At 49.1% G+C, this 22,417-nt stretch overlaps 1 protein-coding gene across 2 annotated transcripts in view; it reads right to left on the reverse strand.

Moving 5' to 3' along the window:
• LOC144828401 (NFX1-type zinc finger-containing protein 1-like) overlaps positions 1–22,417 on the reverse strand; it is a 1,040,362-nt gene that overhangs the window by 569,791 nt on the left and 448,154 nt on the right. For both annotated transcript variants that reach the window (XM_078686524.1, XM_078686523.1), the window contains exons 11-13: positions 2,689–2,763; positions 2,205–2,279; positions 913–1,204 (exon numbers count right to left, since the gene is read on the reverse strand). In XM_078686524.1, the coding sequence (XP_078542650.1) occupies positions 913–1,204; positions 2,205–2,279; positions 2,689–2,763 (442 nt within the window). The remainder of the gene's footprint in view (positions 1–912; positions 1,205–2,204; positions 2,280–2,688; positions 2,764–22,417) is intronic.

Below are 22,417 nucleotides of genomic sequence, written 5' to 3' on the forward strand. Positions count from 1 at the left end.
GGGTGCTGGTCCTCGAACAGCTCCGGGATTGCTTGTGACTGCAGTCTCGATACCTCGTGTCTTCGGGCTCGACGGTTTCTAATCGTCGATTTTGAAGAGAACGCTGCACAGGCCTCACAGTCCCTGGATTCGTGTTCAGGGGACAAGCAGAGGTTGCACACCTCGTGTAGGTCCTTGTGTGGGAACTTAGCACCACACGTTGGACATTTTTTGAATGGAGTCCTTTCCATGGACCCCGGGCTGGACTACTTCGAGTTTCTTGTAGTCGTCGTCCTTCGAAACGCGTCGGTATGGAAGTGAAGTCGCGTTCGATAACAATACCGTCGAATTGGAAAGGGTTACGCGCCGAATATAACCTTCTTTATCGAAGTCGGTCCGGAGCGCTTCGATCCTCATCCGAACCCGATGGCGGAAAAAAACAATCTAAGGATGGAGCCGATGCCCATGCGCACTAACACCAAGAGGAGGAGTCATCTATGACGACAAAGACTTCTCCAGAAGAAAAACAAGTGCAATCATCCGAGCCCAACACCAGATGGCGATCTATTCATAAATGTACCATCTGCAGCCCATATGCCTCGAACATATATTTAAGTACGGTCTGCACGTGTATCATATACAGCATGGTCTTGGAGGTTTGCATCCTTGCTTTCTTTACGAGTTACATTTGTATCCACAGTCTGTAAATGAATTTCTATGGATAGCCTGAAAATCTGGCATGGATCCTCCTTCTTTCACAATGGACACTCTTTATTCACAGAAATGTATAATGGCACAAAGCATGACACATCGCATACATCACACATAATTTGTATGCCAGTTCTCTATCATATAAGATCATTGTTGTCAACTCATGTTGTATCAATGGAGTAGTTATGAAACATCAACATCTACTCTACATTGCCGACCTACCTGTTCCAGGAGGGCCTTGAATCAACACAAATTCCCGCGTTAAAGCTGTCTCAATAGCTTTAATCTGAGACTCATCCAGGAGAGGAAACCTCTTCGGCATCCACACCTGAGTGTTGAAGGGATCCGCTGAGGCCATATTTATTTTGCTCTTCTTGCAATGAGATTGTATGGACAGACATGGTGCCGCTTCACTGGAAGCCGAGCTTTCGCCTTCCTCCATTTTGGTGTTTTCCCGATCTTGTAGCACATGTCCAGATGAATCAAGCGAGTGATCCACGTCTCTGGCCTCTTCCTGTGAATCCAAGTAAGGACAGGGTGAATCAGAGTGTCATGCTCAACAGACCCACAAGATGGATTTGCAGGCACCACTAAAGTTAGTCTGAGATGCAACCTGAACTTGAATGTGTAAACTTCCTACAACCGCTGAATACCTTTCATTGGTGGAACCTACAAAGTGGATGTACCCGAAGGTGGGGATATGGTCTGCGCTCAGCATGCCAGACAGCTAGAAGAGGATGTAGGGAGCACCATTCCTAATGAATCCTGTCATAACATTGCCTTCAATGGGAAATCTTTGGTTGCTGTTTCTGCAGGGAAGACTTTCTTACCGTGAAACAGCCGACACAGAGTTATACAGGGCTTAGTTATCCCTTCAACTGCTGAATCAAGAAGGATATGTAGATCCAATTAGTAGGGCAATGAGCTGTGGGTTCCGCCCTTGCCGATGAGGGCACGCCGCCCTACAGCCTGCGCTTCTCTGAAGCTTTCCTGTATCCTCACATATCACTGGATGCTCTGTAACGAGACGTGACTCGTGAAAGCATGAAGATGCGAGCCCAGTAGTGGATTACTTCCCACAGACAGTATAACTTGATTCAGAAGTAAACTTGTGTTAATAGTCTTCATTAACCCCATCCCAAGCATGCCCAAACTCAGCCTGGCTAATCTGCTCCTCCAGAGGTCTTACAAATCACCTGTAGACAGAGGCTGAGATTTCACCAAAGTTATGGGAGTCCACATCCTCTTTAGCTGTAGTTGAATTAATAGAACCTCACAGTCCAATGATGGACCATTGAACTTTTCTTAGAAAAACATTTATTTAAAAAAGGCAAAGTGTGGCGCTATCACTGAGGTACAATCAACTCATGCTAGTCATTATTTAAGACATAGAAATAAATAACTGACTGACATTATTATAAAGATTATAAAGTAGTCCAACAGTGGTAGCGTTAGGCAACATAGGTTGTTGCTAATGACTTCAATGTCAGTAGGACATGCATAATTCATTTTACCTTTTCAGCATCGGAGGTCCCTGCCTGGGGGGCAGAAGCACTATCCATCAGGGGCGGGTCACTTACAGCCTTGTCCTAGAGAGCAAACAAATGCCACAACCAGGTGAAAAAGAGGGTCTCATTTAAGAGCTCTATTTAATATTGTAGAAGGAAATCAAATCAAGTTATATATTTGTTTCTGCAAAAATGTATAAAACGATGGATTAGGATTAAGGTTATAGCCCTAACCCTTAATCTTACCTTGACATGTAAAAGATGTGTGCGCACAAATTACATGCAACAAGCCATTCCTAAATGTAATTACATATTTCCAAACAAGATAAAGGCAATGAATGCACAAACCTCAACCCCATTCCTCACTCCAACACCACTCTTAACCCTCTCCCTTCCCTAACTATAAGTTTAGCTTCCATAACTCAAACGCCCCCCCAACCAACTCTACCAAAGTTATAGATGTTTGTAGGCAATGCAAACTTGATCTTACCTTTTTAGTATCTGTGAAGGGAGAAGGTGGTGCAGCAGCAGTACTCACCAGCTGTGGATCACTAACAGCCTTCATCTGGGTGTAAAGGAGTTACACTTTTTAAGTTAGTTTCAGATGAAAATAGAGTCTATTTAACAGCTTGATGTTGTTGGCAAAAATCAGGTTAGGTATTTGTACTAAAACTGTGATCCTATGAATGTGTAAAATAGAGACTGGTAAAGAAATGTGTATGTGAATACCAAACAAAGACGAATGCAAAAACAACAATTGATGGACAGAATGCAGAACAATGTCATACATTCACCCCAGTACAGAGATCTGGGCCTAAATCCATCGTTTTTTTGCACTCCACACCACTCCAGGTCAGACATGGCCATATGCAAATCAGCCTTGACCCTGTGCCTAATGGGAACAGTCCAGCCCGAACTGCCAAGCCATGTCTTTCCTGGACAGGAATCAAGCATCCAAGGACCGGTTTCTGGCTATCAGCCTTCATCAGCCTGGATAGCTTGACTCCAGTTGTGTGGAGAGCATGGGACTCACGTCTGAGCATACCCATCCCACTCGGGGTGACAAATGCAAAAACAACAATTGATGGACAGAATGCAGAACAATGTCATACATTCACCCCAGTACAGAGATCTGGGCCTAAATCCATCGTTTTTTTGCACTCCACACCACCCCAGGTCAGACATGGCCATATGCAAATCAGCCTTGACCCTGTGCCTCATGGGAACAGTCGAGCCCGACCTGCCAAGCCATGTCTTTCCTGGACCGGAATCAAGCATCCAAGGACCGGTTTCTGACTATCAGCCTTCATCAGCCTGGATAGCTTAACTCCAGTGGTGTGGAGAGCTCAGACGTGAGTCCCATGCTCTCCACACCACTGGAGTCAAGCTATCCAGGCTGATGAAGGCTGATAGCCAGAAACCGGTCCTTGGATGCTTGATTCCGGTCCAGGAAAGACATGGCTTGGCAGTTCGGGCTGGACTGTTCCCATGAGGCACAGGGTCAAGGCTGATTTGCATATGGCCATGTCTGACCTGGGGTGGTGTGGAGTGCAAAAAAATGATGGATTTAGGCCCAGATCTCTGTACTGGGGTGACTGTATGACATTGTTCTGCATTCTGTCCATCAATTGTTGTTTTTGCATTTTTCACCCCGAGTGGGATGGGTATGCTCAGACGTGAGTCCCATGCTCTCCACACCACTGGAGTCAAGCTATCCAGGCTTATGAAGGCTGATAGCCAGAAACCGGTCCTTGGATGCTTGATTCCGGTCCAGGAAAGACATGGCTTGGCAGTTCGGGCTGGACTGTTCCCATGAGGCACAAGGTCAAGGCTGATTTGCATATGGCCATGTCTGACTGGGGTGGAGTGGGGTGCAAACAAACGATGGATTTAGGCCCAGATCTCTGTACTGGGGTGAATGTATGACATTGTTCTGCATTCTGTCCATCAATTGTTGTGTTTGTACCAATTAAAGACGAGCAAATATATTTATTTAAACACCATGAATGGTACACACACATCTCAGCTCCACCCTAATCATATCTTAAACGTCATACCATTAGCATTACCTTAAATGTAAGCATAACCATAACAGACCTCATCCTAATCTGAATGTTCTTCCTAAACGTTTCCCTAATTATAAACCTGAATCTAACTCTAACCCTACCCCACATCCTAACTGTCCATCTAACCCCAACTGAAATGTAATTCTTACTGCAACTCTAATATCAACATATTATCTGACCCTAGCCCTAAACCTGACCTTACTTATAACACTGCTACCTTATCCCCTACCCTTATCTTAACCGCATGCCCTTGTCCTAACCCTATCGGTAGCCCTTACCCTTACCTCTGCCCCAAACCTTAGCATACTCCAAACCTTACTCTAGCTGTGCCCTTAACCTTCACCAACCTCTAATAACCCTGACCCTTAAGCTTACTCTTAGTGCAAAATAGAATGTTGTAAATTCCTTTATTATTTTGGAAACATAAGGATCTTCATTATCAATATGATTTGAAGTCTACAGTGTTCGTTGCAGGGATTCCCAATATGTATCCCAAAAGATACTTAAAAAATATTACCAACTCCGATGAAAAAATTGGGGCGTGGCCATCCAAGATGGTTGACCCGGCGTCTTCAATTAGGGCTTCCTGCAGCCCCTGTGCAATGCTCTGTCATACTGTTGTCCCCAAAGGAGTCAAGCCACTGAATATGGCCCCTTGTGTGATGAGGACACTTGCTAAGTGACTTGGATGGTGGAAGCAGCCCTCTCATCATGCTGCTACAGCTAGGACCTGCTGGTCTCCAGGATGGCGGCCGGGCTTAAGTGTAGCGGCTCTCGAATGCTGAGGGCACCGGCTGCCCTTGGGCGCCTTGCATGGGGCCTATTTAGAGAGGAGAATGCAGCACCAGAAGACAACTGCGCCAATCATTTTTGGTGCCTCCACACCCCATGACAACCTGCTCACTACCACCGGGCATAAGTGCCCTTCTTCTCTCCAATCATAAGTTATTGCTAAACATAGTGCCCCCTCCCCTGAGGTCGGTGCCCCCTCACTAGGTCAGCGCCCAGTCCGGCCACACCAGTCGCACTGCCCTAAAGCTGGCCCTGGACATAATTTGCTGTTTTGCGGACATAGGCTAAAAGTTTAACTTTGCAAAATCACACATTGCAGAGTACACAGTGTTGTTCCTGGGCTATGACCTCAACAATGAAGGTCGAGGTTTAGCTCCTCACTTCTTGGAGAAATGCGCACTTTTGCGAGCTCCCACAGTGCTGAAAAATCTTAACTCTTTACTTGGCTTTTTAAATTTCGGTCGTACTTACATTCCGGAATATGCCCAGAGTATCATGCCGCTATATGCGTTAATACAACCTTCTTTTTCCAGATCGTGCAGGCTGCCAAAACATTCAGCCATCTTGCAATCTTTGCAGGCTGACCTTCTTGAATCTAAATTCTTGTCGACTCGTGATAACCACACCAACCTGGTGATAAGAATTGTGGCTGAGACAGTGGGTTTCACGTACCTCACCTTTAATGAGGGTAACACTTCAATCAATCAATCAGGGGTTTGTTAAATCGCGACTACTCACCCGTAAGGGTCTCAAGGCGCTAGGGGTGGGGGGGTGCAGGTTCCATTCCATCAAGGAGGGGGTCTGTCGAAGAGCCAGGTTTTGAGGTTTCTTGCGAAGATGGGGAGCGATGTTGTCTGTCTGAGGTGGAGCGGAAGAGCGTTCCATGCTTTGGCAGCGCGGAAGGAGAAGGAGCGGCCTCCCGATCTGGTCTTTCTGGTGCGGGGGACCACGGCGTAGGAGAGCTGGGCTGATCGTAGGGTCCTTTGGGGTGCGTGGAATTTGAGTCGGCTGTTCAGGTATGCTGGTCCGGTGCCGTGGAGGGCCTTGTGTGCGTGGGTGAGCATCTTAAAGGTGATTCTCGCCTCGATGGGGAGCCAGTTGAGTGTGCACAGGTGCTGGGAGATGTGGCAGTGTTTTGGCAGGTTGAGGACCAGTCTTGCGGCGGTGTTCTGGATGTTCTGTAGCTTGCGGATGAGGTTTTTGTTTATTCCGGCGTAGAGTGCGTTGCGGTAGTCGAGTCTGCTGGTGACCAGGGCGTGAGTGACTGTCTTTCGGTGTTTGAGGGGAATCCATTTGAAGGTCTTACGAAGGAGGCGGAGGGTGTGGAAGCAGGAAGATGAGACAGACTTGATCTGGCGGTCCATTTTGAGCTCGGAGTCCAGGATGATTCCCAGGTTGCGTGCGTGGTCTGTGGGGGTTGGCGGGTTTCCGAGGACGGTAGGCCACCAGGTGTCGCTCCAGGCGTCGGGGTTTGGGCCCATGATGAGTACTTCTGTTTTGTTGGTGTTTAGTTGTAGGCAGCTGTTTTTCATCCATTTGGCGACGGCTTCCATGCCTTCTCGAAAGTTGTGTCAGGCGGTGTTGGGCTCGTTGGATAGGGAGAGGATGAGCTGGGTGTCGTCTGCGTATGACACAATGTTGAGTCCGTAGGTTCTGACGATGGGGGCAAGTGGAGCCATGTAGACGTTGAAGAGCGTCGGGCTGAGGGAGGAGCACAGTCCTATCGCTTACAAGTCACACTTGTACACTTCGGCTGAGTTGCAGTTTTACACTGTGGAAAAAGTCTTGACAGCAGTGCCGATGGAGATTCTTAAGGAACGTGCACTGTAGCAGGGAAAACGCATTTTGGTTGTTACTCTGTATCCTGCCTTAGAGGCAGTGACCAAACCCAGTGTACCAAATTTGAAAGCTTTGCACCCTCAGTGGATACAGTGGGCTACATCCTTGACAACCCTGGATGTCACATTCATTTTTGATTCCTCCCTGCAGACTCAAGAGTACTTGCAGTATGAATTTGTTCATCCTGCTCCTCTGACTATGCGCCCACTTGAGGATTTCCGCTATATCATTCACACTGATGGAAGTGCGCAAGCAGCTACGGTTTACAAACACGCGTATTCTTCGGCCTGCGTAATTGTGGTTGGTAGTAAGGTGGATGGTGAATTCAAGTCCGATGTTGTGTATACGCAGACATTAGGGGACTGTACCGCCAAGTTGGCAGAACTTTGTGCTCTGATGCTTGCATTGGAGTACGCCAATCCCATTGTGACTACTCTTATTGTGAGTGACTGTTACTACTGTGTTCAGTCTTACAATGACAATCTGCCCTTTTGGACTCAAAGAGATCATCGTGACTCTAAGGGTCGCACAATAAAACATAAAATGATCTGGGTTCGAGTGGCTGAGCTCAAAGAACGACTCCCACTCGTTTTTGTAATTCATACTCTTGGTCATCAGCGTGTTGGGGTTCACACTGTTGGCAACTGTCTCATGAACGAGGCTGCGAAGACAGCAGTAGCAACATTTGCAGTGGCAGCGATTACAGGTTCCAAAAGTAAGATTGATGATGACATCTTGGCAGCTATTGCCGCAACAGATAAGGGAGGTAATTACCCTAAGTGTTTCCCTTCTAAATACTCTTATCATTTAAGTCCTGATAAAGTTAATTATGTGAGAATTAACGACGTTGGTGACAGTTTGATTCCCAATGTGGACCGCAGACAGGCTTTGATTACAGCAGCCCACGCCGGAATGGCTTCGGCTCATGCCGGCGTGTCAGCTACTGTATCTCTTCTCCCGCAACGATATTGTTTTTTTTATTTTTTTATTTGTTTATTATTTTCAACACCCACAACAAATATGAGGAGGGGCCAGTGCCTCTACATAAGCCTGACAATCAGAGGATAGCAGCGATGACATCACAACAGATTATCAACAATCTCGGTGCAGCCCCCCCCCGGCGCGGGTCTTCCTCACAGCAACCATCGGTGCAGTGTCAAAGTGCCCGCTACCCTCCGTGTCGCTAAGGTGGAATGACACCTCACTCCATCCTCAAACCCCCCCCCAAAAAAAAACACCCTCCCCTCCCCATTCCCACCGGTGCTACTATCTTGAGGCAAAATGAATCCAAATAATGCATAATTTTGTACAGGTTCTGCAAATGGCACATTTCAACAATCTTAGGAAGTATCGTGACTACCACGGAAAGCGGGGAATCGCCGCTCGCGCGTCACCTCAATATCAGGGTACTCTGTCTACTGGGCCTCTACATCAGTTAGCACACTTGTCTCTTAGTCTGTGTCTAAGTCTGCAGCTTTCAACTCCGTCACAAGAGCCTCCCAAGCTCGCGCCACCTCTATCGCTTTGTCATTGTGGGACCTATTGGCTTGTTGTAGCCTAACTGAGCTCTCACTAGCCGCCCACTTAAGTAATGCAGCCTTCCACCTTACGTAGCTAGGGCCCGCTGCTGCTTTCCAGTGAGACGTAATTTCTCACTTAGCAAGCACCAATCCTAAGTCTATGAATTTGCTAGTCAGATTTGTTCTGCTAGTGTGTGGAAGCCAGTGCAGCAAGCAAGTCCCCTTATCTGGAGTAATCTAACAAAGTAAAGTGGATACCTCTTCCCAGTATGTGCCGAACCGCGGGCAGTCCCACAACATGTGTAGGAGATCTGCACCCTCCAAGCTACAGAGGGGACAAAGTGCCGTATTAACATGGAAGTATTGATTGATTTTAGCCGGCGTAAGGTACGCTCTATGCAGCACAAAATATTGGATCAGCTGGAATCTAGCGTTTCTGGTGCCCTTCTACGCCCTCTTAATGATCTGCGACCAGGCCGCGTCAGGTATCTCTTTGGCTAGATCCGCCGCCCACTGGTCGCGCAACTTCTGCAGCGGTGCCAGCCCCTCTCCCAACATACGCCTGTATAAACAAGTGACCGCCTTATACGTGCCCGCTGCCATCACTACATATTGGCACGCCTCACTTGTGGGTGGCTCCGACAGACCAGTGCCCCAGTGCCTCTGGATGGCCGCAACCAGGGCCGCATGCAACAAGAAGTGACCCCACGGGAGCCCAAAGGAGTCCTGCAACGTGCCATAAGGCGGTAGTGCACCGTCCCCAAATAAATCACCCACCATCTGAAGCCCCAGTGTTTCCCACTCCACCAGAGCCGACCAATCCCCACCATGCGGAAAGGCCGTGCACATGCCCAATGGTATTTCCGGGACATAAGGTCATTGTACCCCAACTCGGCTGTGGTAACGGTTCCAGCAGTGCCATAGGGCACGCTCTGAGGAGGACAAGTTATTAGCCCGCAGCCTTTGTTGCAGGACCACGAACGACAGGACGTGCCGTGGGACCTCTTGTTCAGTTTCCCGCTCCGGGCCTCGAAATTCCTGCGCCACCGCCTGGATGAGGTGCTGGAACTGTGCGGCTAGGTAATATAATTCAAAATCGGGGACGGCTAGGCCACCATCAGCCCTTGGATGAATCAAAGTGTCCAGCCCTAGTCGGCGTCTTCCTACTCCCCAAATGAAACCCCCCACCATGGATCGGAGTTGCCGAAATAAAGCGACGGTTATCCGTACAGGCAGGGTCCGAAAAAAATACAAAAGCAGAGGGAGCGCCACCATTTTCAGCAGCGCCACTCGGCCTGCCACCGATAGTGGAAGGGTCCCCCAGAATTGCATGCTGCACTTAAGTCCCCTCAGCGCTCTGCCTATGTTACCTTCGAGAAGATCTTCCTGCTTGTGGTAAACGTGCATCCCTAGGTAATGAAGGCACCTAGGTTCCCACACCAGGTCAGGCGGCAGGACAGGCTGGGCACGCTCTCTGGGCAAAGGAAACACGCATGTCTTCGCCCAGTTCACTCGCAAGCCAGAGACATCGCCGAAACGGCTGAGCAAGGAACGCGCCCCCTCCAGCGCACCCTCCGCATCTCGCAAGAACAGCAGGAGGTCGTCGGCATACAAGGAAATATAATGTGACTGACCACCAAGCCTCAAGCCTCGGAACTCCTCCCCCGACCTAGCCCTTGCCGCTAGCAGTTCCATCGCTAGGGTGAAAAGCAGCGGGGAGAGTGGGCAACCCTGCCTGGTGCCTCGCCCCACCGGGTATGAGGATGATACTACTCTACCAACCCTCACTCTGGCGCTTGCCGACGAATATAATATTTCAGTCCAGCGTACATATCCCTCCCCAAGCCCGAAGGCTTTCATGACTGAAAACAAGTAGGGCCATTCCAGGCTGTCAAACGCCTTAGCAATGTCCACCGAAATCACGACTGCCTGCCCCTCCATTCCATGACACCCATCTAATATTCGAATTAACCTGCGTATATTACTGGCAGTATTGTGAGTCGGTATGAAGCCGGCCTGGTCTGAGTGTACCAGTCGTGTCATGAAGGGGAGAAGCCTCATAGCCAGTACTGGACTCAGTATTTTATAATCAGTGGTGAGCATTGATAAAGGTCGGTACGCAGACGGGTCGGTCTGGGTCTTCCCTGGCTTAAGGAGGGGAACGATGATGGCCTCCCTAGTGGAGGCCGGCAACACGCCCCGCTGCCTGGCCTCTTTGTATATCGTCATCAGTCGGGGGCCAGGAGGTCGATGTACGTTAGGTAGAATTCTATGGGCAGGCCATCGCTGTCCGGAGTCTTGTTGCGCGCCAGTTGTTTAATGGCACAATGAATTTCAATGATCGTGGTGTCCTGACCAAGGGACTCCGCCTCCTCCACCTCGACCGAAGGTAGCTCAAGGTCCCCCAGAAACACCTGCACATCAATCTCCCCTGTTTGCAGGTGACTGGTATATAAGTCCGCGTAGAAGGACCGAAACCTATCGTTTTTTTGATGTTCGTGTATTCCAACTGTCCCGTCGGCGAAGTCAAAGCCAACATAGGCACACTCCTGGGGGCGGGATCAGCCAGCCATGCCAATAGTGTACCCACCTTATCCCTTTCGGCGTGCGCACGGGTCAGGTAAGCTCTGTGGTCAAAGCACCTTCAGCGCGCCACGACCACTGCCACTGGCTCCCTCCGAGCTTGGACCGCGTCCCAGTTCTCGGTACCACCACAGTGGGCCCTTTCAGTCTCCCTAAGGGCCTGTTCCTCAGTTTCAATTTCCCGCAGCAATAGCTTCCGCACCCCCACCCATTTATTAATGCAAATCCCCCGGATCACTACTTTAAAAGCGTCCCATTCCAGGGCAGTCGTTGAGGCCGAGCCATCATTTTCGGCGAAATACCGCTCAACACTAACCCCCAGCTCAGTGCGGAAGGGTGGGCCTTACAGTAACTCCGGTCGCAACTTCGAGGTCGGAACAGTGGGGCGCTCCGCAACCCAGCAGAATCGCACCAACAATGGATTATGGTCAGTGATGGTGCGTGACTAGTACTCGCTACCTAGCGCCATAGCTGCCACTCTGGGACTGCATAAGACCGCATCAAGTCGTACCTGCAGATCGTGTAGAGCCGAATAGAACGAGTAGTCTCTATCATCTGGGTGCTGCACTCGCCACACATTTACGAGGCCCCGGTGGTTTTGCCATTGGGTCCTACATTTCGCTAGCTTAAGAATCGGGGCTGTAGGCAGCGGGGGGTGCGACCTGTCCATGGTCACGTCCACAACAGAGTTAAAGCCCCCCCCAACAGGACCGGGGTCGTAAAGTAATCGGCCAGGGCGACAGATAAGCTCTCCAGGAAGGGCGCCTGCTCCACGTTAGGGGCGTAGACACTGCAAAGCGTCACCTCGCGCCCGTAAAGGCGTCCCCGGACCACTGCGTATCGGCCCTCAGGGTCTATCATGTGGTCGACCATTTGGAAGGTAACCCCAGCCCTAATCCAAACCAGCACCCCTCGCACGAAGGCTGAGTAAGTAGTATAATAAAGCTGCCCTCGCCATCTGCGCTGCAGTGCAAGCCCCTCCGTTTTAGTCAAATGTGTTTCTTGCATCAAGGATATCTGTGCACCCCTATGCACTAAATAAGAATGAACTTTGTATGTATATGCACTGCATCGAGTGCAATCCCCTCACATTCCAAGTCACACACTTCACATCAGGTAATGGCCCCATAACATTGGTGTAGAAAACACAGGAAGAGCACAATGCCTTGTAGCCGCGCCGGTGGCCTCCCCCCATCCAATCCTGCCCAATCCCCCAACGATCCCACCCCTCCCACAACACCTCCCTCCCCCCAGAACAGACACTAACATACACATACACTTTTAGACATCAATAGACAAAAAACAAATAAGACACATGATAGAATAGTTTTTGTCAGTCAGTATTCAGGTCTAAGTAACAAGATTAAGAACATTGTCAACCGTAATTGGAAGATTTTAAACAGTGAGCTAGAAACACCCATGCCTAGCCACTGTTCTCTTTCAGACGCAACAAAACCCTGCGGACTGCTCTAGTGCATACATATAATAATCAAATTACTAACTTCCAAACTACTCTGATAGGACAAGGATGGGCAGTAGGAAACTATAGATGTGGTTCCTGCTCAATATGCCCAAACTGTATGGAAAGTAAGACCCTTAATTTTAATGGCAAAACAATGACCCCGAAAAACCTGACGAACTGTAGAAGCAAAAGCGTAATTTACCACATTATCTGCCCATGCGGGCTAAGTTATGTAGGTGAAACTGGGAGAGAATTACGCATAAGATTACTAGAACATAGATCATCAATCAAAAACAAAAAGGAAACTGCTCCACTAACTGACCATTTTGTGACAAATAACCACGAATGTAACCAATTTTTGTGGTTTATTCTAGAGAAGGTCAGTATCAGCAGGAGGGGAGGGAACCTGGAAGCCCTCAGAAAGAAACGTGAGCAGTGGTTCATATGCTATCTTGATACAATCAAGAAGGGTCTGAACTCACGAGAAGACTGGATGACAATAGTAGCAAATAATTAGTAGTCTAAAAATCTTGAGTATAATAACATTTAACCCCTGATCAAGCTGACAAGCAAAAAAAACGAACTCTACCATTTGTATAGTATTAATTTCTATAGTCTTTATGTTTAATTAGGTAGGCATACGCCATTCAGAACTATAATGGTAAATATCGTGAGATGACAACTAAAATAACAAACTTTTTTCTTAAAAACCAGAATGTTTGACCTAAGGATAAAATATGTGGTGGCAATAATTGAGAAAAAATAATACATAAAAAGGTTTTACTCTTATGTAAACATGTGAATGAGCAGGCGCGAAAACGATTATAAAGCGCTCAAGAAAGGGGTTAAAATATGATTAAAATAGAAAATATAGCAAAATAGAAAATATTTTAGATATAATGTGGAGCGGACAAGAGAAATAATTGATAATGCTCCTGGAAACATTATTTTGTCCCCCTGCCAACTGGTGAATCTACAAAACAAAAAATATGGCCGGAATTGAAAACGAGGCTTGGAATATGATAAACTATCATCAGAATTAGGCCAAGATTGGGACTGTGATTGAAAATGAGGCTTGGAACACTCGAGCGAAAATGAGGCTTGGTACTCACGCTACCCTAACCAATGAGAAAAGTGGAGCTAGAGCGCGGGAGCCGCAAGGGATGCAAACAGCTGTCGGCACTTAGAGACAGCCAATAACAATGCCCAGCATTGAGTTCAAAAATCAACAGTGAGAATAGCAAGGGAACTACACGCAGCATCCAAAAACTCAGCACTGCTCGAAGGCAAACGCCGGCAGGTACACAAAACCCACCGCTGCCAGATGGCATAACAGCCTCGGCAAGCAACCAAAACTCACCGCTGCCGGATGGCATAATAGCCGCGGAAGGCACCCAAAACACAACACTATCAGAAGGAACTTGAAGGACAAAGACAAGACTCTCTGAGGAAACATGCTGACAATTCTGCATACTCAATCGACCGCTACCCGCGGCCCATCACTGAGATGACCATGTGATGCAACCTCAACTGTGACAAAGCGTCACACATCAATAAGACAACCTAAACAGCGACTAAAAAATTCAAAATGATTGTGGAGTAATGAGGCTACTGCCTCGGTATCCAAAAACTCACCACTGTCAGAAGGAATCTGACAGACGAAAACAAGACAGCAGCTGGGAGCAAGGGAACTTTCACGCCGGGACTGCAAGCCCAGAAGACCGAAGCTAGAGAGAGTGGAGTCTCATGTTGCAAGAGGAAGCCGGTAAGAGAACTGTCCCACCCCAACTCTCCGCAATGTGCTAGAAATGCGGACTGCATGATTTTTAATAGCCGCTATATTTTGCTAAAAATCTTTTTCAGATTACGTACTGCCATAGAAGCTTGTTTACAAATCCACTCCCCACAAGGAGGTCTTGCCCCAAATTAATACGGTAAGATATGGGGGTTAGACTGGTCAGGTCACTTTTAATAATATGCCGATTTAGTGTAGGAAAGGCGATCATAACAATGCCATGTAAATGTTTTATTTCAGAAGCATTTTTGGGGCAAATCGATAGAACGGAAAACCCAAATAAAATCTAGATTCCCCCAAACAACAGCCTAATCGTCAACTGCATGGAACAGAGGTAAAAGTTAGTAAGGGAATAAGAGTAACCCAGTCTGGAAGAATCCAAATGAGACAGGATGTGAATAGTAATAATGCTAACATATCTTTTAGGCATCAGGGCGCATGAATCAAAATAACAAAACAGACAGACGGACTCGAGGAAATTAAATATCCATTATAAGGTAATCCTCAGATATTTGTAATACCTATCTATACAACTAAAGAATATCAGATAATTAATATGCTGATTCTCTGTTTACAAAGAATAGAAAAAACAACGTCTGAAGTTTTGAGATCGTGAACAAATAGCTCAGGACCCGATATATAATGTAAACAGGTAAAAAAAGAGTGAAAAATAATAAAGGAGCAAGGGGCCCAGTCTCATGAAAAATGGGGAAGAAAACTGTATTTAAAATAAGATCGACAGTATGTCCTAACAACAAACAATAAGGGGTGGTTTATGTAAATACAAGGTATAAATCCTAAGTTTCCATAGTTATATCTTGTAGCCCCGAATACACCACAACATTGGGCCAATTCTTTCCTTCACCAATAATCACATAGAGACTGATGTCCTATGAAAAAAATTTAATTGCTAGGAAAAAAGATAAAAAGATCTAAACTTTGCCACTTTGTTCTATCAAATCACTAGGTCAGGAGGTGTAGAAGTGAGATGGAACCCATATGAACATCAGAAAATGTGTCATATTATGAATGATAGTGCACATATTATGACCGAGGAAATGTTGTCTCTTTAGTATAATTCTGTTTCATGTATGTAACGAAAATGTAATTTGTGACTTCAGGAACTAGGATTGATCTCCATGTATAGAATTCTGATAGTATATTGTCTATTCCTAGAAGAATTACTGAAATTGGCAACCATCCAGTGCCCAGAATATAGAAGAGACTAATTTTATAGTCTTGAAAAAGATGGCAGAGTATCGATAATAGCCATCGAAACGCATTGACGCCGCACATACACAATCAAGAGAAAATAACTACCCTGGAGTCCAGAAAATAACGGGCCCAGGTTTAGTTTGTGACAATCATTAGAGTCTCAGATGTGTAACTTCCAATGACAAATTGTTTGTATCTCGTGTATGTCTCTCCTTCGTTGTGATTTTCTCCTTTTTATAATTAAGTGCAAATAATTTTTATTGCTATTTATAAACCATTGTAGTGTATGTTATTATGTCTATGAAGGAAAAAAAAATGTATGTAACATTGTGATATTGCGTTGTGACTTTTAAATCAATTGTGTATAAGAATTGACATTTTTTTAATAAATAAATGGTCTAATTTATACAAATGTGTGGATAAGATTGTGTGTATAGAAATACGTTTGGATAAATATGAAAGTATAAGTGTGTGAGCCAAGGGATAAACCTTCTTTTACTGTTTAAGTACTCCAATCCCCTGGTGTCCATAGGGGGTCTCTCTCATATATTTGAGCACTAACATAGTGAATCCCATCCAAACTAACCCAACAAATGCCTCAATCAATACTAAGGCCAACTAACTGGGAACCATCCGGTGGGGTTGGATAGGGCCTAACAAGCAATCAGCAATTAGTCAGTGCAACACCCAAACTCCGCTCCAAGAACCCCTCACCTCCCCTTCCCACCCAGCTCCCCCCAAGCATAGTTTCACTTTCGCAATAGCCTAAGCTGCAATGCGCGCTGCCCGCCCTGAGCAGCGGCCAAGTCTTCCTTCATTACAGCGCCACTAAGACCCCAAAAGAGCGCACAGCCTCTGCCTCCCCCCGTACTGTCTCGCTGTATTGGAACCCGCCAGGCCTCTCTCCCCAACCATACTCAATGTCTAATCATCAATCAGGTTGTCTGCCGTTCCCGGTGTGACCAGTGGCAGGTGCACGCTGTCCGACACCGAAGTACCCACCTCCGATGCTTCTGAAGCTTCCTTATCTTTCTCCAGGTCCGAGCCTTTCGGAGAAGTCAACAACAGTTTGCCAGAGATCGTCGTCACCGCCGCTAATGCCCCTTTGCGCTCCACCTCAGTCTGCGAGATCGACGGCCTCCGTAGGCCTCGCCGCCTACGTCTTATACGCTGTGACCTTCGGGGCAGCAATTCTTCAACCATCGCCCTCGCCTCACGTTCCGGTCCATCCCTCCCTGCGCGATAGGATTCTAGCCATGTCCACGCATCCTCTGGTGTGTCATGAAAGCTAGTGGTCCCATCCAGCATGATGAGAAGCTTGGCCGGGAATAGCAGGGAGTATTGTATTCCCTCCGTGCGCAGTTCTTTCGTAACGGCCAGGAAGTTCGCTCGGCGCAGCTGAGTTTCAAACGAATAATCCGGGAACAGGGTGACTCTGCTATTGCCGACCTGAAAGGGGCCATCCGTGCGAGCCTTTTGAAGGAGCAAGTCCCTGTCTCTGAAATGCAGTAGGCCCGCCACCACCGGTCTAGGAGGGCGTCCCTGCTGTGGGGGTCTAGCAAGAACGTAGTGCGCCCGTTCAAGGGTGTAGAAGGCCGACAAGCCCTCAGGCGCCACCTCCGAGCATAGCCAGTCCTCCAGGTAGCCTACCATGTCCGATCCCTCCGTTTTCTACGGCAGGCCCAACACACGAATGTTGTTCCGCCTGTTCCTCCCTTCTGCATCCTCCGCGCGTTTCTCTAGCGCTGCGATCCGGTCGATTGCGCCTGACACTCACCACCGCCACTTTCCCCGAAAACTGGAAACACGCCGAACTCAACGCCCTCCTAAAGAAACCTACAGCAGACCCCACCGAACTCAAAAACTTCCGACCCATCTCGCTCCTCCCATTCCCTGCCAAAGTGATTGAGAAGATCATCAACACTCAACTCACCACCGCCCTAGAATCCAACAACTCACTCGACCCCACACAGTTCGGTTTCAGAGCTAACCACAGCACCGAGACCGCCCTCATCGCAGCCACAGACGACATCAGATCCCTGACAGACAAGGGAGAGACCGTGGCCCTTATACTCCTGGACCTCTCCGCAGCCTTCGACACGGTATGCCACCGTACTCTAATACGGCGCCTCATCAACGCCGGCATCCGACGCAAGGCCCTGGAATGGATCACTTCCTTCCTCTCCGGAAGAACACAGAGAGTCCGACTCCCGCCCTTCAGATCTACAGCTACCGAAGTCATCTGCGGCGTCCCACAAGGATCCTCCCTCAGCCCCACCCTCTTCAACATTTACATGACCCCTCTGGCGAACATTGCACGCAAACATGGACTCAACATCATATCCTACGCCGACGACACTCAGCTTATCCTCTCCCTCACCAACAACCCCACCTCAGCAAGAACCAGACTACATGAAGGCATGAAGGAAGTAGCGGACTGGATGACAGACAGCCGGCTTAAACTCAACACAGATAAGACGGAGGTCCTAATCCTCGGCCCTACTCCCACCGCCTGGGACGACTCCTGGTGGCCCCCCGCCCTGGGCAGCACCCCCCAACCCACCGACCACGCCCGCAACCTCGGCTTCATCCTGGACTCGTCCCTCTCCATGAACAGACAGGTCAACGCGGTGACATCGGCATGCTTCAACACCCTCCGCATGCTCCGAAAAATCTTCCGCTGGATCCCCACCGACACCAGAAAGACTGTCACCCACGCCCTCGTCACCAGCCGCATGGACTATGGGAATACTCTGTACGCCGGCATCACTACCAAGCTACAGAAGAAACGAATCCAGAACGCAGCCGCACGACTCATCCTGAACATCCCCCGCCACCACCACATCTCCGGACACCTGAAGAAACTTCACTGGCTCCCAGTCAGCAAAAGGATCACCTTCAGGCTCCTCACCCACGCACACAAAGCCCTTCACAACCTCGGACCAAAACTCATCAACCACCGCCTCTCCTTCTACTGTCCTCCTCGCACACTACGCTCGACAGGACAAGCCCTGGCAGCCGTGCCCCGCATCCGCAGGGCCACCGCCGGGGGCAGGTCCTTCTCCTACCTGGCAGCGAAGACCTGGAACTCTCTTCCCAGCCACCTACGCGCCACACAGGACCACCTCTCCTTCAGGAGGCAGCTCAAGACCTGGCTTTTTAAGCACTGACCCTCCCCCCCCCTTCCCTCCCCCCAGCGCCTTGAGACCCCCCACGGGTGAGTAGCGTGCTTTACAAATGCAAATAATTGATTGATTGACATCGCTGCGGTCAGTGCTGACTGCGCAGGCGCCACTCTTGAATCACATCTTCTACTTGTTTCACCTGATCTGATAATTTCGAGTGGTCCGCCCGCAGGAGGCCCAGCCCTGCTGCCACGTGCGCAATGTCCTGCTGTAGGGCAGTGCGTGATTCAGCTATAGCAGAGAGCATTTTATCCAACTGCTGCTGCAGTCCCGGCTCCTGCGTCAGGGCAGGCGCGTCCTGCTTGGCCTGAGATGGGGATCCCGCATCAGGGGGCAGGGGTCTTCGTCTGTCTTAGCTCGGGGCATGCCCATGATGGCAAAGGACCAAACTCAGGAGAAAGGCCTATGGAGCACAACCGGTCCACTTTGGCCAGAGGGGCGTAGGGACCAGGATTCAGTCCAGCAGGTCCCCCAGGATTCCGAGCAGCCGCTCAGCCCGCCTTCCTCCGGTTCGCCACCAGAACCACCATCTGGCACTAGCCGCGTGAATTACGTAGGCCCAGATATGGCCGCGGGAACAGCGTTATGTAGGCAAGTCCAGGCGCAAGCAAAATGGGCCCACCGCAGCACACCGCGCGGCGGGGCCCGGGCCCCCCTCAGGCCTGCCGCGTTGCAGCCATCACGATGCCCGCTGGGCCGCGCAGGCAGGCCTCCTCCTCCCAGGCCCTCGTGGAATCTCTCCCTTGATGGGCCCGCCGCGACCTCAGAGCCACGCCGCGCGGCAGCAGCCAGTACCTCCCGGACGTGGGCCACCTCTCCAGACACTACGCCGCTCCAGCTTCACGGGGGTTCACTTCCCGGGTCCTGGGCAGAGCTTTCTGGACCCTCCGCCACATCCAAACAACGGCACAGGGTGCCAAATGCCGCTCCCAGGCCTGAGCCATCAGTCGCTCCACAGGGCCGACCACCGGTGCCCCCGCCGTCCAGATCATCCAATGAGCGCCTCACTGTGCTCACCGTGCAGCGTTTCGACCTCACAGGCCATTGTGCACTCCAGCACTCGGCTCCCTCCACAACAGAGTCCGGGCTGCAGCACAGGGCTAGGTCAGTCCAGGCCCCTCTCTCCCGCTTCCCGGGCGTTCCAGGCCCATATGGTGTACCCACTAGCACTCCGGGCCCAGCTGCCAGTCAGAGCGGGCGCCTCCCGCAACAGCGCCGCCAAAGAGAGGCCTCCGCCTGCAGCTATCGCCCGCCAGGGCCGCTCCGCCCATTCCGCACCAGTCTCTGCAGTTCAGCCACAATTCAGTCCCGGAGGGCCCCAGGCACTCAGCCGCCCCTCCGGCTGTCCGCCGTGTCCGGTCTGCTGTGCCGCTCCGATTTGGTGAGCAGTGCTCCACCTACAGCGGCCGCAGCAGTCGTGCACAGCTCGCTCGGCGTTGCGCAGTTGTGTTCAGCTTCGGAGGGCCGCCATGTTGTATGCGGTGGCCCCAGTCAGCGCAGCCCGAGAAGCCCCTCGATTCGGTCGGGCCGCGACATCGGGCAAGTCCAGACTGCCCAGGGCCAGTTTTCCTCCGCCTTGCCGCTCCCCGGTGGTGCCTGGGGGGTCCGTTTTCAGGATTAATTTAGGGTTCGCGAGCGGAGCTCCAGGCTCACGCCCCCGCTTACATCAGCGTCCTACCCACGCCCCCAAGCAGCAACGATATTGGTGGCGGGGTTTGTACAAACAGACACGTGATTTTGTCCTTCAATGTGGCATTTGTCAGCAAATTAAACCTTCCTCTGCTGCACGCCCACCCCAAACTCAGATGTATATATCTAATAAACCACTAGCGTGTGTTTATTTAGATCACTGCGGTCCTTTCTCCTCTGATACACCGTATAAGTACGTCTTAGTAGCAGTTGACTCTTGCACGTGCTTTGTCTGGGTGTGGCCTCAAAGGAGCGCTGATTCTAGAACTGTTGTAAGGGATTTGCGTGTCTTTGTGGGAATTTTTGCACGTGGTACCTTCCATTCGGACCAAGGTCCAGAGTTCGCTTCAAAGGCGTACACGGATGCCATGGTTTCATTGGGGGTCCAGGTCATATTTTCGACTCCATACCGGCCTGATAGTAATAGTGTTGTGGAGTGGATGAACCGTGACTTAAAGCAATCCTTGACAGCAAAAGTTTTAGGTGCTGGCAGAGACTGGCAAACCCATCTCAATAGCGTACAACATGCACAACATAATCTCCCTAGAAGGTCTCTAGGTGGGCGGACCCCATACGAAATGCTCTTTGGCATCAAGATGTTTGTTCCGGACCATGATGGTCTAGACATGGTGGCGGGAGCCGCATCCTTTGACTTAGATGAACATTCTAATGTTTTGCAGAACCCACAAAAGACCAGAGACAGTCTTGCAAAGGAACCCTTGCCCTCCACGTCTGAAGCTGCGTTGCAGATTCCGGTAGTCGGCTGGCTACCCCAAGTTAGAGAACTGGTCCGAGAGAAGATCGACAAATAGAAAGAATTTGGTCCTTCCTATCAAGCTCCAGTTGCCGTGCTTGGTGTGCAGGGTACAAGAACAGTCATTTTACATCCTCTTCCTGGACGAAAGGGGAACAGGTACATTTCAATTGACAATGTCAAGCCACACAGGGTGGCCGATTCTCTACAATATGACGCCTGCGGTTTCGTGTCCAGCGATGGTGAGACACTCTGTTTTGGCACCGATCCTGTCGTTGGGCCTGATGATGCCATTGAAATGAGTCCACTTACGAATCCTTTATTGAATCAACCTGCTGGTGACCCTCTTAATGACACTGAATATACTTACCCCACTGACTTGTCTATGCTTGATTTGGAGACCTGTGTGGCTAATAAATCCCATTTTTCGTTTGACACTGGCTCTTCCACATCCAAGTCCCCTTCAAAAGTTTCGATTTTTCTTACCTGGTTTAAAAACATTTTTTGATTCCTCCTTGGACTTACATTTGGCTGGTGCTTATTGCCATTTTTTGTATTCATGTCCATAGGATTTGTGGTGTATTTTTATCATTTTATCAATGGACACTACGTTCAAGAAAGAACTTCAATTAGAATGATTGATGAAATTTAGCTTCTCACTCCTCATCGCACATCATGAAGGAGGACCAGACATTTGTAATTTTTAACTGCTTGGCCTGTTTTAGGTTGGATTGTATGGGATGCTGTAAAGTTCCAGATTCATGGACCCACAGAGGTTATTAATTTTGCCAATGTACTCTGTGTTGCTATGGGGGATGTGCTTAAACAGAATATTCGCTCTGATGATTGGGACGTTAAAGCTGTAGAAGCTTTTTTTTCCGATTTGAAATATTATGCTACTTTCGATGCTGAAGATTTATATTTGGAATCCACGAATGAGGGTGATTTGAACTGTTACCAGCATTTTGGCAATCACTTCCTGCATAAGACAAATTCATTTAGAAATATAGTTAACTACACACAGTGGGAGCATTGTCATGCACCAGTGGAAGGCAGCTCAAACATTTTTGAAAAAGTTTTCCTAATTCACTGATTTTGATCAATCAACCCCTAATGCATTTCATTTTAAGTTGACTGAGAAGTCCTCTTCCAAGGTTAGACTTACCCACACTAAATTACTGCATTCGAAGTCCTTTATAGACCAGTTAGCTGTTGGGGGTTATGAACTGTGGAAAGATATAATTGATCTTAAATCTGTTTGGGGTTCTAAAAGTTAGCAAGTGCAAGGCACTGAGGCTTTGCATCGTGCATGTCTCATC

The sequence above is a fragment of the Lissotriton helveticus genome, chromosome 4_1 (assembly GCF_964261635.1).
Source record: "Lissotriton helveticus chromosome 4_1, aLisHel1.1, whole genome shotgun sequence".
In the NCBI taxonomy this organism is placed as follows: domain Eukaryota; kingdom Metazoa; phylum Chordata; class Amphibia; order Caudata; family Salamandridae; genus Lissotriton; species Lissotriton helveticus.